Below are 14,274 nucleotides of genomic sequence, written 5' to 3'. Positions count from 1 at the left end.
AATAACCTATAAATAATAATCTGATTAAATTTTTGTTTTAGTGTGAAAAAAGTAAAATCGCAATATGAAAATGTGAATAACCTGAACAACCATGTACAACCTGAAATATATTCATAAAAATAAGTGCAATTTCAGCAATATTATGTCTCATCTTATTATTAACACAATGTATGAGCTATTTTTGTTGTGGTCATTATATTTGTCCAAACAAATGTACCTTTAGTTGGACCAGGCATTAAAATGAACAAGAAATTGTAGAAAACAAGGGGTGGTTTTATAATTTTTTCCGCAATTGTAGGCTGTCTACATAGTCAACGCGTGCAAGCGATGCATGCAACACATTTCTTTTCATAGTCAACTCATTGAATGCAAGCGAGCTGGGCAATGCATAAAATGCAATACATCACTTTTGCAGTAGGGGGTAGGTCTGAGTCAGGTGCAGTCCAGGTGTCAAACCGGGTTATATTCAGATCCAAATGACTACTGAAGAAGAGTGTATTCTGATGTTTGATGCACCGGACATTTTAAGGGTCGGAATACCGTGGTAACTCAAACGATTCACAGGAGAATAATCGCATACAGTCATTGGTAACGTTCAACCAGAACTCACTGAGCCCGTGTCACTTTTTATTAATGTGCATCCTGTTTGACCGTTCAGTTTAAGAACACACAACAGGTTGGAATTAGGGATGCAAATTATTGATTGATTCATTAATCGTTGGTTGCCCTTATCGATCGATTAACGATTAATTGATAAGCGGTGATTTTCCTGAGAGCCTGAATTTCTTTTTCAATACGGTCTATAAGAATAAAAGCTAAGTATTGTTTCTATACTGCATGAAAAAAGCATGTCATATTCCTTAATCAGTGATTTAGTGTTTAGTTTGGTATGTAATGGGGGGGGGGGGTACTCACAGGCGCGCAGTACGGCCGGAGGATGTGTGCATGTTGGTTGGTAACGGCACGTGTGTCACTTTCCGCCCTACTTCTAATACTATGGGGGTACGGGCAGTCCGTGCCCCCGCAGAAGTGAAAGTGAAACTTTTCGCTCATTTACCTTTTCCCCACTTCCTGAAGCTTCGCAGAGGCATTACATCCCTGTGTCCGGATCAGGAGCCTGGAGGATGTTTTCAACTCCTGTCTCACCGACCGTGGACTACACCAACCTCCAGGAAAACACTCTGATACCGTCCCCTCCCCGCAATTGTGCATGTATTTAGTTTGGGGTGCACAAACTGACAGGCCGGTCTGTGTTTGGCTCCACCATGTCCATAAAGACATTCTAACTCATCAACGCCATGATCCAGTTCAATGTACGGCTATCCCAGCCACGGTGTCGCAGCGCGGACAGACCGGCAGCCTTCGGACAGGTGTGGACAGGTTAACAAGGGCAATTAACCGACAATTAATAATTTAATTGAGCAACTTCTTATCGACAATTAATCGTTAGTCGATTAATTGTTTACATCCCTAGTTGGAATATGTAACAATGTTGATTTTGAATCAGCGGTGCGAAAAAAAACCCCATTCCAAATATAGACGGTGGTATGTCTGTCCTGTGAACTGCAGCAGAGATGAAATCAGGACGGGGAATTCCAATCTCTTGTTTGGCCTTTGTGAGTGCTAGACAGGGAGAGGCACTTCCAGTATTTCCAAACGTCTGTCTCCAACCTGCTGGCTCGATTGGCTCATTTTCTGCCACTGTAGACTCTGGTGAATCACTGTCATCTTCTTCTGCAAATATAACAGTGTGTTAAAATAAACTACATCACTTGTGTATTGCCCCTGCTGGTGACGTATGGTATTACACGCCTCGCTGCGTCGCGTATCAAAAAAATGGACACAAGCACACATCATGGCGGCCAACGCGTCTCAATGTCTGTGCGTCTGTGTGCCCTTGCGTTGACTATGAAACAGCCCTAAGGGTCCAATTCAGCATCAGGTGACATTAAGTAACAGAAACCTACATAGGATTTCTTTCAGAGGTGCAGATTATTCCCAGTTTTACATAAAGTCATCCTAGCTGTACATGTATAGTAAAAATAAACAAAAAACAGCAACACATGCGGGATGTCAAACAGAAATAACCTGTTGTTAGTTTGTTACAACAAAGATGTTAATTGCATATGTTGAGCATCATTTAGATCACAGGTGTCAAACATACGGCCCGTGGGCCAAAACCGGCCCGCTAAACCGTCCAATCTGGCCCATGGGATGAATTTGTGAACTGCAAAAACATTAATCAATGATGTTCAAATAATTTTAGTAGGAATGCACCAATACCACTTTTTTCCAGACCGAGTACGAGTACTTACATTTGAGTACTTGCCGATACAGAGTACCGATACGAGTACTTAATAATCCCATTCCAGTTCTTAGTTCCTTTTGTAAATGTGCTTTATTGTCGTTATTAGTCATTAGTCTGACTGGAACAAAGTGTTGCTACTGACATTTAATGTGTTGGCATGAGTGTTTGTCAGTTAATCCACCAGGGGGCACCACTCTGAATTAACCATACTGGACAAATACCACGAAGAAGAGTAAAGTTTTTTGAGAAGAAAGTCAGTAATAACAAACATATAGACGACAGAGGTAACACTACTGTGATACTAATATTGCAGCGTTTTCACTGGTAAGGTTTAAAAGTTTAGCTTCAACAGGAAGAGAAAAGAGAAATGAGCCAGAAGTTTCATTTTCACTTCTGTTGGCGGTGGTCAGCACCACTCTGCACACCCGCTGGTATTCTCATTCTGTGTACGCATCCGCAAGCACCTGGAAAATGGATGGAATGTACGCAGAGGACGGACAGAACGCTGCGTCTGTATCTGTGTCTGTAACGTTACTTGCAGTCAGCGTTACTTTTATCACCGTCATTTATTTTGAAAAATCTCCACACTCTTCACACTCCACACACATTATTCCGCCTCCTCGTACCTGCTGCACTGAACTGTGAATGTGACACGGCCATAAGTGGTTTCGGTGCATTTGTATCGGATGTCTTTTACGAGTACGAGTAAGAGTGCACACACAGAGTATCAGAGCCGATGCTGATACTCGTATCGGTGCATCCCTAAATTTTAGTTTAGGTTTCACATACAGACCAATATGATCTAAAGTGGATCAGATCAGTAAAATAATAACATAATGACAACTCCACATTTTTCTTTGTTTTGGTGTAAAAAAAGCAAAAAAAAAATTACATGTATAAACTATCCTTTCACAAAAAATGTAAATAACCTGAACAAATATGAAAAACATGAATTAAGCCAAAAAAAAATCTTGAATTAAGCCAAAAAAAATCTAGAATTCACAACTTAAATTTTTTCTTTGTTTTAATGCTAAAGATAACATTAAATTATGAAAATATTTCCATTTACAAACTATCCTGTAGCACTAAAATGTGAATAACCTGAACAAATATGAACAACCTGAAATGTCTAAAGAAAACTAAGCACAGTTTTAATAATTTTTCTTCCTGTTCCTCAGTGTTTAGGGTCTTTGTAGATCTGATCCATAATGCACATGAAGAAATGATAAATTGAGGAGTAATATTGTTACAATTGCACTAAATTTTCTTATGTTTTTTAATATAAATTTCAGTTTTTTCAGGGTTTTTTTTTTTGGGATAGTTTATAAAAGTAAGTATTTTCATAACTTAATGTTTTGGGGTTTTTTTACACTAAAACAAAGACAAAAGTTGGACTTGTCATTATTTCTATGTTATTATGTTATTATTTTACTGGTCCGGCCCATTGCAGATCAAATTTAGCTGAGTATGGCCCCTGAACTAAAATGAGTTTGACACCCCTGTATCAGAACCTTGTCCCAGACCTTTGGACCCCCGCCTTCATGCTCTTCTTCCTGTTTGTTCCCAGGAGTCCCGCCCCCGGGGTCACGGCCCCCGCCAGTCCAACCACATGGTGCCCATGCGGAACAGCGGCAGCCCCAAGTCCTCCATGAAGACCAAGCAGGCTTTCCTGCTGCAGGCCACCCGCCTCACCAAGCTGGCCCGGCACATGTGCCGTGACATCATCAGGCTGCGCCGTGCTGCGCGCCGGCCCTTTGTCCCCATTAACTGTGGGGCCATAAAGGCAGAGTGTAAGAGCTCTTTCAATTCCTCCTAACTTCTGCCACATGGACACACAACGCAGATCCATATGCAACACACACACACACCCACACACACACACACACACACACACACACACACCCTCACCCTGACTGCCCTTATCAACCCCCCCATCTCGCCCTCTGCCCTCCGTCTGTCTCTTTCTGTTTTTATTATTATTATTGTTATTATTATTTTTGTTTTTGTATTCTCCCACCCCCTGTTTCCAATAAAGACTGCCTGTCCTCATAACTCTGAGTTCTGATCATCTTTTCATTTGTGCTTTTATTTATTTTTTTTATTCTTTTACGGTTCTTAGTCTAAAAGCCATTGTTGTTGGGTTGATACACAGATTTCTTGGTAAAACAGGGCTTATTGTAAAACACACACATACACGATATGGACAAAAGTATGTGGACATGTTGAATTCAGGTGTTTCTGTTGTACAAAACTATAATGAGTAATGTCAGAATATAGTTTTGTATTGGGATAAATATCATTGCATTGGTTAGTTTTGCTTCAGAGATGGTTTCAACTTTAATTTCTCTCAACATTGATTTTTTTTTCTATCCATGACTATGATTTTAAATGTTCTTCCTCTAAATTTCTAAAATATTTTCCGTGCTCTGACTGTAAATAATAATTTTCTTCCACAACTAACCCTGTACTTTCTTCACATCTAACTTTTGGGAAAAAAAAATCTCCCCTTAAACTTTAAGGAAATATTGATGTTTATAAACTGTATGGACATAAATATTGGGACACATCATGTCTACAGCTGTAAGATGTCCTGTTCATGAGGATTTCAGATAAAAACATCAATATTTCCTTAAGTTTAATGGGAATTTTTTCTTCCTCAGTGAGATGTGAAGTTGTGGTAGAAAATTATTTACAGTCAGAGCATGAAAAATATTTGAATAATTTAGAGGTAGAACATTTAAAATCATAGTCGTGAATAAAAAAAACTAAATCAATGTTGAAATAAGTAAAAACCATCTCGGATGCATTTTAGAAGCAAAGATCATTTAAACCAAACTAATGTAATGATATTTATCCCAGTATAAATTATATTATAACATTAGTCATTATTGTTTTGTATCCCAGACCCCTGTTAGAAAACAAACACCTGAATCCGACGTGTCCACATACTTTTGTCCACATACAACACACCTGTCATCAACACGTAGACGATCGTAATGAAAGCTGGTAGAACTCTACTTTAGTCTGAGCCATAATTTGCTGAAATTTAGATGTAGAGAAAATGTATTTTACTAAGAGAAGCTCTATTTTGCACCGCGCCCACTCTGGAGGGAGTTTTTCCAGCCGGGAATGTTTCCACGCTATCACATTCAGGATCATTTCATGTCCAAACTCAACCTCAGCTCCACGATGATCACACTTTGTTTTCTGATGCTTTTAACCTTGTGTGTTTTCTGTCGCCGTTTTTGTTTTTTTTTGTTTTTTTTTTTTGTTTTTTTTTTAGACCCAAATGTCTGGATTGATGCTTGACGCTGAGCTTTAGTCAGAGTTCAAACCCTCTGAAGACAGGACTTTTTGTCTTGTACTGCTGGCAGATCACGCTCACCCATATGGAGACTCCTCTGCTGGATCGTGTCCCCTTTAATCATCAGTAAACGGTCCCTCACCGTGTCCATGCACTCAGCTGTTTCCTGTCCGAGTCATGCAATATTCATACAAATCCATCCTGTTGCCTCTTCTGTCTTGTAAACCCTCCTTCCAAACAGTGGCTGCATCCATTTCCGATCAGATCCTCCTCCTCATGCAGAACCATCACCTCTGTTGAGCCGCATTATTTAATAAATTCCCATTATGTCATAAAAGTTCCAAATGTAATAAGAACGTCACGTCATCTTGTAATAAAGTCGCATTATGTAATAAACTGACGCATTTTGTAATAAACTACCTCAATGCATTATGTAGTAAATTTTTTCGCATTATGCAGCAAGTTATTGCAATTTGAGAAAGTTATTACAAAATGCACTTGACACATTTTTATTTCCAGGAAAATGTAATGTGCTAAATTAATCTGTAAACTGTGTGGTTAAAGTTCTGATTCCATTACCTGTAGCTCCTGTGACTAATTTCTTCTAAATTGCTCTGAAATTATATTAATTTAGATTATTACATAATGAACCATGTTTTTTTTTTTTTTTTAATAAAAATGTGTCAAGTGCATTTTGTAATAAATTTCTCAAATTGTAGTAACTTGCTATATAATGTGAAAAAATTTACTATATAATGCGTAGTTTATTACAAAATGCGTCAGTTTATTACATAGTGCAGCTTTATTACAAGATGACGTGACATTCTTTCATTCTGTCGTTCGCCTTTTGTAATAAACTACGCATTATATAGTTAATTTTGTCACATTGTGTAGCAAGTTATTACAATTTAAGAAATTTATTACAAAATGCACTTGACACATTTTTATTTCCAGGAAAATGTAATGTGCTAAATTAATCTGTAAACTGTGTGGTTAAAGTTCTGATTCCATTACCTGTAGCTCCTGTGACTAATTTCTTCTAAATTGCTCTGAAATTATATTAATTTAGATTATTACATAATGAACCATGTTATAATTTTTTTTTTTAAATAAAAATGTGTCAAGTGCATTTTGTAATAAATTTCTCAAATTGTAATTTCTTGCTACATGATGTGAAAAAATTTACTATACAATGCATTGAGGTAGTTTATTACAAAATGCGTCAGTTTATTACATAGTGTGACTTTAATACAAGATGACGTGACATTCTTTCATTCTGTCGTTCGCATTTTGTAATAAACTATGCATTATATAGTAAATTTTGTCACATTATGTAGCAAATTATTACAATTTTTGAAAGTTATTACAAAACGCACTTGACACATTTTTATTTCCAGGAAAATGTAATGTGCTAAATTAATCTGTAAACTGTGTGGTTAAAGTTCTGATTCCATTACCTGTAGCTCCTGTGACTAATTTCTTCTAAATTGCTCTGAAATTATATTAATTTAGATTATTACATAATGAACCATGTTATTATTATTTTTTTTAATAAAAATGTGTCAAGTGCATTTTGTAATAAATTTCTCAAATTGTAATTTCTTGCTACATGATGTGAAAAAATTTACTGTATAATGCATTGAGGTAGTTTATTACAAAATGCGTCAGTTTATTACATAGTGCGGCTTTATAACAAGATGACGTGACATTCTTTCATTCTGTCGTTCGCCTTGTGTAATAAACTACGCATTATATAGTTAATTTTTTCACATTGTGTAGCAAGTTATTACAATTTGAGAAATTTATTACAAAATGCACTTGACACATTTTTATTTTCAGGAAAATGTGATGTGCTAAATTAATCTTTAAACTGTGTGGTTAAAGTTCTGATTCCATTACCTGTAGCTCCTGTGACTAATTTCTTCTAAATTGCTCTGAAATTATATTAATTTAGATTATTACATAATGAACCATGTTTTTTTTTTTTTAATAAAAATGTGTCAAGTGCATTTTGTAATAAATTTCTCAAATTGTAATTTCTTGCTACATGATGTGAAAAAATTTACTATACAATGCATTGAGGTAGTTTATTACAAAATGCGTCAGTTTATTACATAGTGTGACTTTAATACAAGATGACGTGACATTCTTTCATTCTGTCGTTCGCATTTTGTAATAAACTATGCATTATATAGTAAATTTTTCATATTATGTAGCAAGTTATTACAATTTTTGAAAGTTATTACAAAACGCACTTGACACATTTTTATTTCCAGGAAAATGTGATGTGCTAAATTAATCTGTAAACTGTGTGGTTAAAGTTCTGATTCCATTACCTGTAGCTCCTGTGACTAATTTCTTCTAAATTGCTCTGAAATTATATTAATTTAGATTATTACATAATGAACCATGTTATTACTATTATTTTTTTTTTAATAGTGTGTCAAGTGCATTTTGTAATAAATTTCTCAAATTGTAGTAACTTGCTATATAATGTGAAAAAATTTACTATATAATTCGTAGTTTATTACAAAATGCGTCAGTTTATTACATAGTGCTACTTTATAACAAGATGACGTGACATTCTTTCATTCTGTCGTTCGCCTTTTGTAATAAACTACGCATTATATAGTTAATTTTTTCACATTGTGTAGCAAGTTATTACAATTTGAGAAATTTATTACAAAATGCGTCAGTTTATTACATAGTGTGACTTTAATACAAGATGACGTGACATTCTTTCATTCTGTCGTTCGCATTTTGTAATAAACTATGCATTATATAGTAAATTTTGTCACATTATGTAGCAAATTATTACAATTTTTGAAAGTTATTACAAAACGCACTTGACACATTTTTATTTCCAGGAAAATGTAATGTGCTAAATTAATCTGTAAACTGTGTGGTTAAAGTTCTGATTCCATTACCTGTAGCTCCTGTGACTAATTTCTTCTAAATTGCTCTGAAATTATATTAATTTAGATTATTACATAATGAACCATGTTATTATTATTTTTTTTAATAAAAATGTGTCAAGTGCATTTTGTAATAAATTTCTCCAATTGTAATAACTTGCTACACAATGTGAAAAAATTTACTATACAATGCATTGAGGTAGTTTATTACAAAATGCGTCAGTTTATTACATAGTGTGACTTTATTACAAGATGACGTGACATTCTTTCATTCTGTCGTTCACCTTGTGTAATAAACTACGCATTATATAGTAAATTTTGTCACATTATGTAGCAAGTTATTACAATTTGAGAAATTTATTACAAAATGCCTGACACATTTTTATTTTTTTTAAAAATAACGTGGTTCATTATGTAATAATCTAAATTAATATAATTTCAGAGCAATTTAGTAGAAATTAGTCACAGGAGCTACAGGTAATGGAATCAGAACTTTAACCACACAGTTTACAGATTAATTTAGCACATCACATTTTCCTGAAAATAAAAATGTGTCGAGTGCATTTTTTAATAACTTGCTATATAATGTGAAAAAATTTACTATATAATGCATAGTTTTTTACAAAATGCGTCAGTTATTACGTAGTGCGACTTTATTACAAGATGACGTGACATTCTTTCATTCTGTCATTCGCATTTTGTAATAAACTACGCATTATATAGCAAATTTTTTCACATTATGTCGCAAGTTATTATAATTTGAGAAATTTATTACAAAATGTACTTGACACATTTTTATTAAAAAAAATAAATAAATAATAACATGGTTCATTATGTAATAATCGAAATTAATATAATTTCAGTGCAATTTAGTAGAAATTAGTCACAGGAGCTACAGGTAATGGAATCAGAACTTTAACCACACAGTTTAAAGATTAATTTAGCACATTACATTTTCCTGGAAATAAAAATGTGTCAAGTGCATTTTGTAATAACTTTCAAAAATTGTAATAATTTGCTGCATAATGCGAAAAAAGTTACTACATAATGCATTGAGGTAGTTTATTACAAAATGCGTCAGGTTATTACATAGTGCGGCTTTATAACAAGATGACGTGACGTTCTTATTACATTTGGAACTTTTATTACATAATAGGAATTTATGACATAATGTGGCTCGACACTCCCCCTTCCACTCCACTCCGCCTCCTCCTATTCTTTTTTTTTTTTTTTTTTAAGTTTCCTTAACGGTTGTTGCAATATTTCCATCTCATCTTCTACCTCTACCTCTTCGGGCTCTTTTTCTTTTCATCACTGTGTGAATGTTGAGCGTAGACTCCAATAAAGTCGCACCTGAAAGCATCTCTTCCGAGTCCTTGTGCTTCATGTGTCCGTGTTATCTGTCCATCAACTCCACCACACTCCGATTGATGTGACTGTCGAGCCCAGAGGAGCCACCAAAACAAAAAAGAAAAAAAAAGGAGGGTGCGCTCTAAGAAATAAAACGCTGGAATTTGTTGGATTTAATTAAAAATGTTTTGTGACTTGTTCGACGAAATATGGTTATTTAAATGTAAAAAGACGCTGCAGTTAATTGCGAAGATAACCTACTAATAAATCCAAATCTAAAATAAGGTGTCGCTTTAATGCTGCGACTTAAGAATGACATTTTCTAATCAATAGTATTGGTTTGGATTTACATTTTATAGTAAATTTAGTGGTGGGAAGTGCGATTCTTTTGACTAACTCGATTCTTTCGGTTTGTTCATCTGTTGCGAATTGATTCCTAAACGATGCAGGATGGTTGTTTTTTTTTTTTTTTTTTAAATGAATTAATCGATTCTTTTGGTTCGTTCATCTGTTGCGAATCGATTCCTAAACGATGCAGGATGTTTTTTTTTTGTTTGTTTTTTTTTAAATTAATGAATCAATCTTTTCGGTTTGTTCATCTGTTGCGAATCGATTCCTAAAAAATGCCGATGTTTGTTTGTTTTTTTATTAATTAATTCTTTCGGTTCGTTCTTCTGTTGCAAATTGATTCCTAAACGATGCAGGATGTTTGTTTTTTTTTTTATTAATGAATCGATTCTTTTGGTTCATTCATCTGTTGCGAATTGATTCCTAAACGATGCAGGATGTTTTTTTTTTTTTTATTAATGAATCAATTTTTTCAGTTTGTTCATTTGTTGCGAATTGATTCCTAAACGATGCAGGATGTTTTTGTTTTTGTTTTTTTTTTTATTAATGAATTGATCTTTTTGGTTCTTTCATCTGTTGCAAATCGATTCCTAAATGATACAGGATTTTTTTCTTTTTATTAATGAATCGATCCTTTCGGTTCGTTCATCTGTTGTGAATTGATTCCTAAACGATGCAGGATGTTTTTGGGGTTTTTTTTATTAATGAATCAATTTTTTCAGTTCGTTCATTTGTTGCAAATTGATTCCTAAACGATGCAGGATGTTTTTTTTTTTTTTTTTAATTAATGGATATGGAACCGATTTGCAACAGATGAACGAACTGAAAGAATCGATTCATTAATTTAAAAAAAAACATCCTGCATCATTTAGGAATCGATTCGCAATAGATGAACGAACAGAAAGAGTCGAGTTAGTAAAAAGAATCGGACTTCCCACCACTTAATTTACAACAAAACGCACGTAAATCCAAACCAACACTGCTGATTAGAAAATATAATTGTTAAGTTGTAGCATTGAAGCGACACCTCATTTTAGATTTACTGACACAATTACTTTGGATTTATTAGTCGGTTATTTTTGCGATTATCTCTTTACATTTAAATAACCATATTTCGTGGAACAAATTGCATAACATTTTTAATTAAATCCAACAAACTCCAACGTTTTATTCCTTGGAGTGTGGACGTCTCCTCTCCTGTCGATGCCTGCTGTCATTGTGCAACTCACATTTTCTGACGTATGTGCGTTTAAAAAAACAAACAAACAAAAAAAAAAAAACTGTTTTATTTGGATGTGTGTGCATGCAGGCATGTGCTGACATCATCATGTGCATGTGTGGACATCCATGTCATCCCCTGGAAAGTAAGTCACCATGATAACACACCCAGAAGTGGTTCATTTGCATCAGTCGTGTTCATTTCAGTGCATTCATTGACACCGAGGCTGATAAATGCTGCTGTCCATAAAAAGCAGAATCTCTTGACACAGTTGCTTTTTTTTTTTCTCTCCCCCTCTCTCTCTCTCTCTCTCTCTCTTTCTTTCTTTCTTTCTCTCTCGCTCTCTCTCTCTCTCCCCCCACCACCACCACACTGCATGAGTCTGCAGATCAGTATTTAGTATTCTCCAACGGTCTCCGAGTCGATAGAAGAGGCAGAGGAGACGCTGCAGTGCTGAGTAAAAAAAAAAAAAAAAAAAGTGTGCCTGTCTGTGTGTATGTTTAATTCAGATATGTTAAGGGTGTCTGAAGGGCAGGGGACGCGCCTACCCAAAACCAGAGCCGCCCCAAGGAGCACTCTGACCAGTGTTGTGCAGTTTCTAGGTAAAAAAAACTCATTTAAAAGCATCATTTTCTGCATAAAACACCACAAAATCTAAACAAAAATAAAAAAAATAAAAACCCCTGAACAGAATCTGTGGTGGTGGTGTAAGTTGTGGTGTTTCTTCCAATCCAGAGTCCCGTCCGGCCGCCCACGCCCCACGCTCCCACCGCACCCCGGGCCTGCAGACCCCTCCGCCTCGCCGCCTCCTCTCCTCTCTCCCCCACGGCCCCCACGGCATGCTGGGAAAACGCAGCTACCACCACCACAGCAGGGCTGAGCCAGATAGACGCTCAGGTACACACACACATGCACACGTTTGACTTATCTTTCAATAAAGATGATTTGCTTAATTGAATCCAGAAAAAAAAAAGTATGATTCCATGTCTGTTAAACACCCCCCCCCATACACACGAATTGGAAAATGCCTCCTCTCTATAATGCTTTTTTATGATGATGTGAAATGAACCTGGGGACCAAAACACTGTTGATAACCAATGTTCTTGTCATGGTTTTTTTTTTTTTGCTTGATAAAATCAGATTAGAGGAGATACACTCGGACTTGATAACCCTTTCTGCCATTTCTTATCTAAACTAGCTCGTTGGAGAGAATGACAACTAATTCTAATGAAAACGAATCGGCAGATGGGGGTCATTTGGATAATTTGGATGATTCAACTTCAGTGTGACACTTTGTTTTTTATTGGTAACTTCATTATTTTTACTGAAATTGAAACACAGTCATTATGTTGCACTTGTTACTAGGAAAAAAGACATAAATAAACCACAACTGACCAGATTTCCTCATTGAAACTTCGCATCTTTCTCTCATTGTCACCGCTTTTTTTGTTGCAGAGAACCCAGGTTCAACAGGGGCACCCCTCCTGGTACGTGAACCACATCACCCCCCCCCCCCCCCTTTCTTTCTTTAATTAACACCCCTGGAATGTACTTTGACTTAAGTACGAATCCGAGGTACTTTATTGAACTATTCTGATTTTATGCAGCTTTATACTCGTACTCCACTGCATCTCAGAGGCCAACATGGTACCCTAGACTCCACTTGGTTAATAGGGATCATAAAACATCTGAAGAATGACCAATAGTAAAAAATATCTCAAACAGTAAACGACAAAATAAATCCTCTAAGCTGCCCTCCCCAAACTGGGTCATGGAGCTGTTACAGTGCAACAATATAATGACATGAATTTATTTTCCCCATTGAAATAGTCGAAGAAAAAGGCTTTATAGATGTTGACCTGAAGGGGAAAACCACGTAACAGGAGATAAACCGTGAAATAAGACGTGAAAAATGTAACAAGACGCAAATGAGGATGAAATAAAAGATGCAATGAGATAAAGAATGACGTGAAAAAAAATGCAACAAGATGAAAATAAGGACAAAAGTAAAAATGTAGCAGTGAAAACAACATAAAATAAATAATGTAACAAGATGCAAATAACAGAATTAAAAGTGTAACAAGTTTAGCGGCAACATGCAAAGTATAAAAATGTGAGATGAAAATGAAATAAAAGATATAATGAAATAAAAATGCAACAAGATGACAAGAATAAAACATGTAACAAAATGAAAATAATTAAAATGTAACATGTAACAAGATGCAAAATGAGATAAAAATGAAAGATGCAACAAGATAAAGAATGATGTGGGGAAAAAAATGCAATAAGATGAAAATATGGACGAAAGTGAAAATGAAACAATGAAAACAACATAAAACATGTAACATGTAACAAGATGCAAATTAGGATAGAAATAAATATGCAACAAGATAAACAATGACATAAAAATGCAACAAGATGAAAATAAAGAAGTTAAAAATAACAGCAATGTAAAAAGTGTAAAAATATAAAATGTAACAAGATGAAGTAAAAGATGTAACAAAATAAATGACATAAAAATGCAACAAAATGACAAGAATAAAACATGTAACAAGATGCAAAGATGCAAACAAGTTGAACAGCAACGTAAAAAATGTAAAAAGATAACATGAAAATGAAGTAAGAGATGTAATGAAATAAACGACATAAAAAAGATGAAAAAAGGTAAAAATATAACATGTAACAAGATGCACAGGATAAAGTTAAAGATGCAACAACAACAAAAAATGACATAAAAATGTAACAAGATCCAAATAAAGAAAATAACAGCATAAAAAGTGTAAAAAATGTAAGATGAAAATGAAATGAAAGATATAATGAAATAAACTGA

At 34.9% G+C, this 14,274-nt stretch overlaps 1 protein-coding gene across 1 annotated transcript in view; it reads left to right on the top strand.

Annotated features, from left to right (window-relative positions):
• Positions 1-14,274, top strand: part of LOC115410304 (metastasis-associated protein MTA3-like) — a 96,769-nt gene that overhangs the window by 61,439 nt on the left and 21,056 nt on the right. The window contains exons 14-17 of the mRNA XM_030121905.1: positions 3,876-4,098; positions 11,954-12,046; positions 12,180-12,341; positions 12,900-12,931. Of these exons, the coding sequence (XP_029977765.1) occupies positions 3,876-4,098; positions 11,954-12,046; positions 12,180-12,341; positions 12,900-12,931 (510 nt within the window). The remainder of the gene's footprint in view (positions 1-3,875; positions 4,099-11,953; positions 12,047-12,179; positions 12,342-12,899; positions 12,932-14,274) is intronic.

The sequence above is a fragment of the Sphaeramia orbicularis genome, chromosome 19 (assembly GCF_902148855.1).
Source record: "Sphaeramia orbicularis chromosome 19, fSphaOr1.1, whole genome shotgun sequence".
Lineage (NCBI taxonomy): Eukaryota > Metazoa > Chordata > Actinopteri > Kurtiformes > Apogonidae > Sphaeramia > Sphaeramia orbicularis.
Note: the sequence above shows the minus strand (reverse complement) of the source record. Positions and strands in the feature narration are given on the sequence as shown.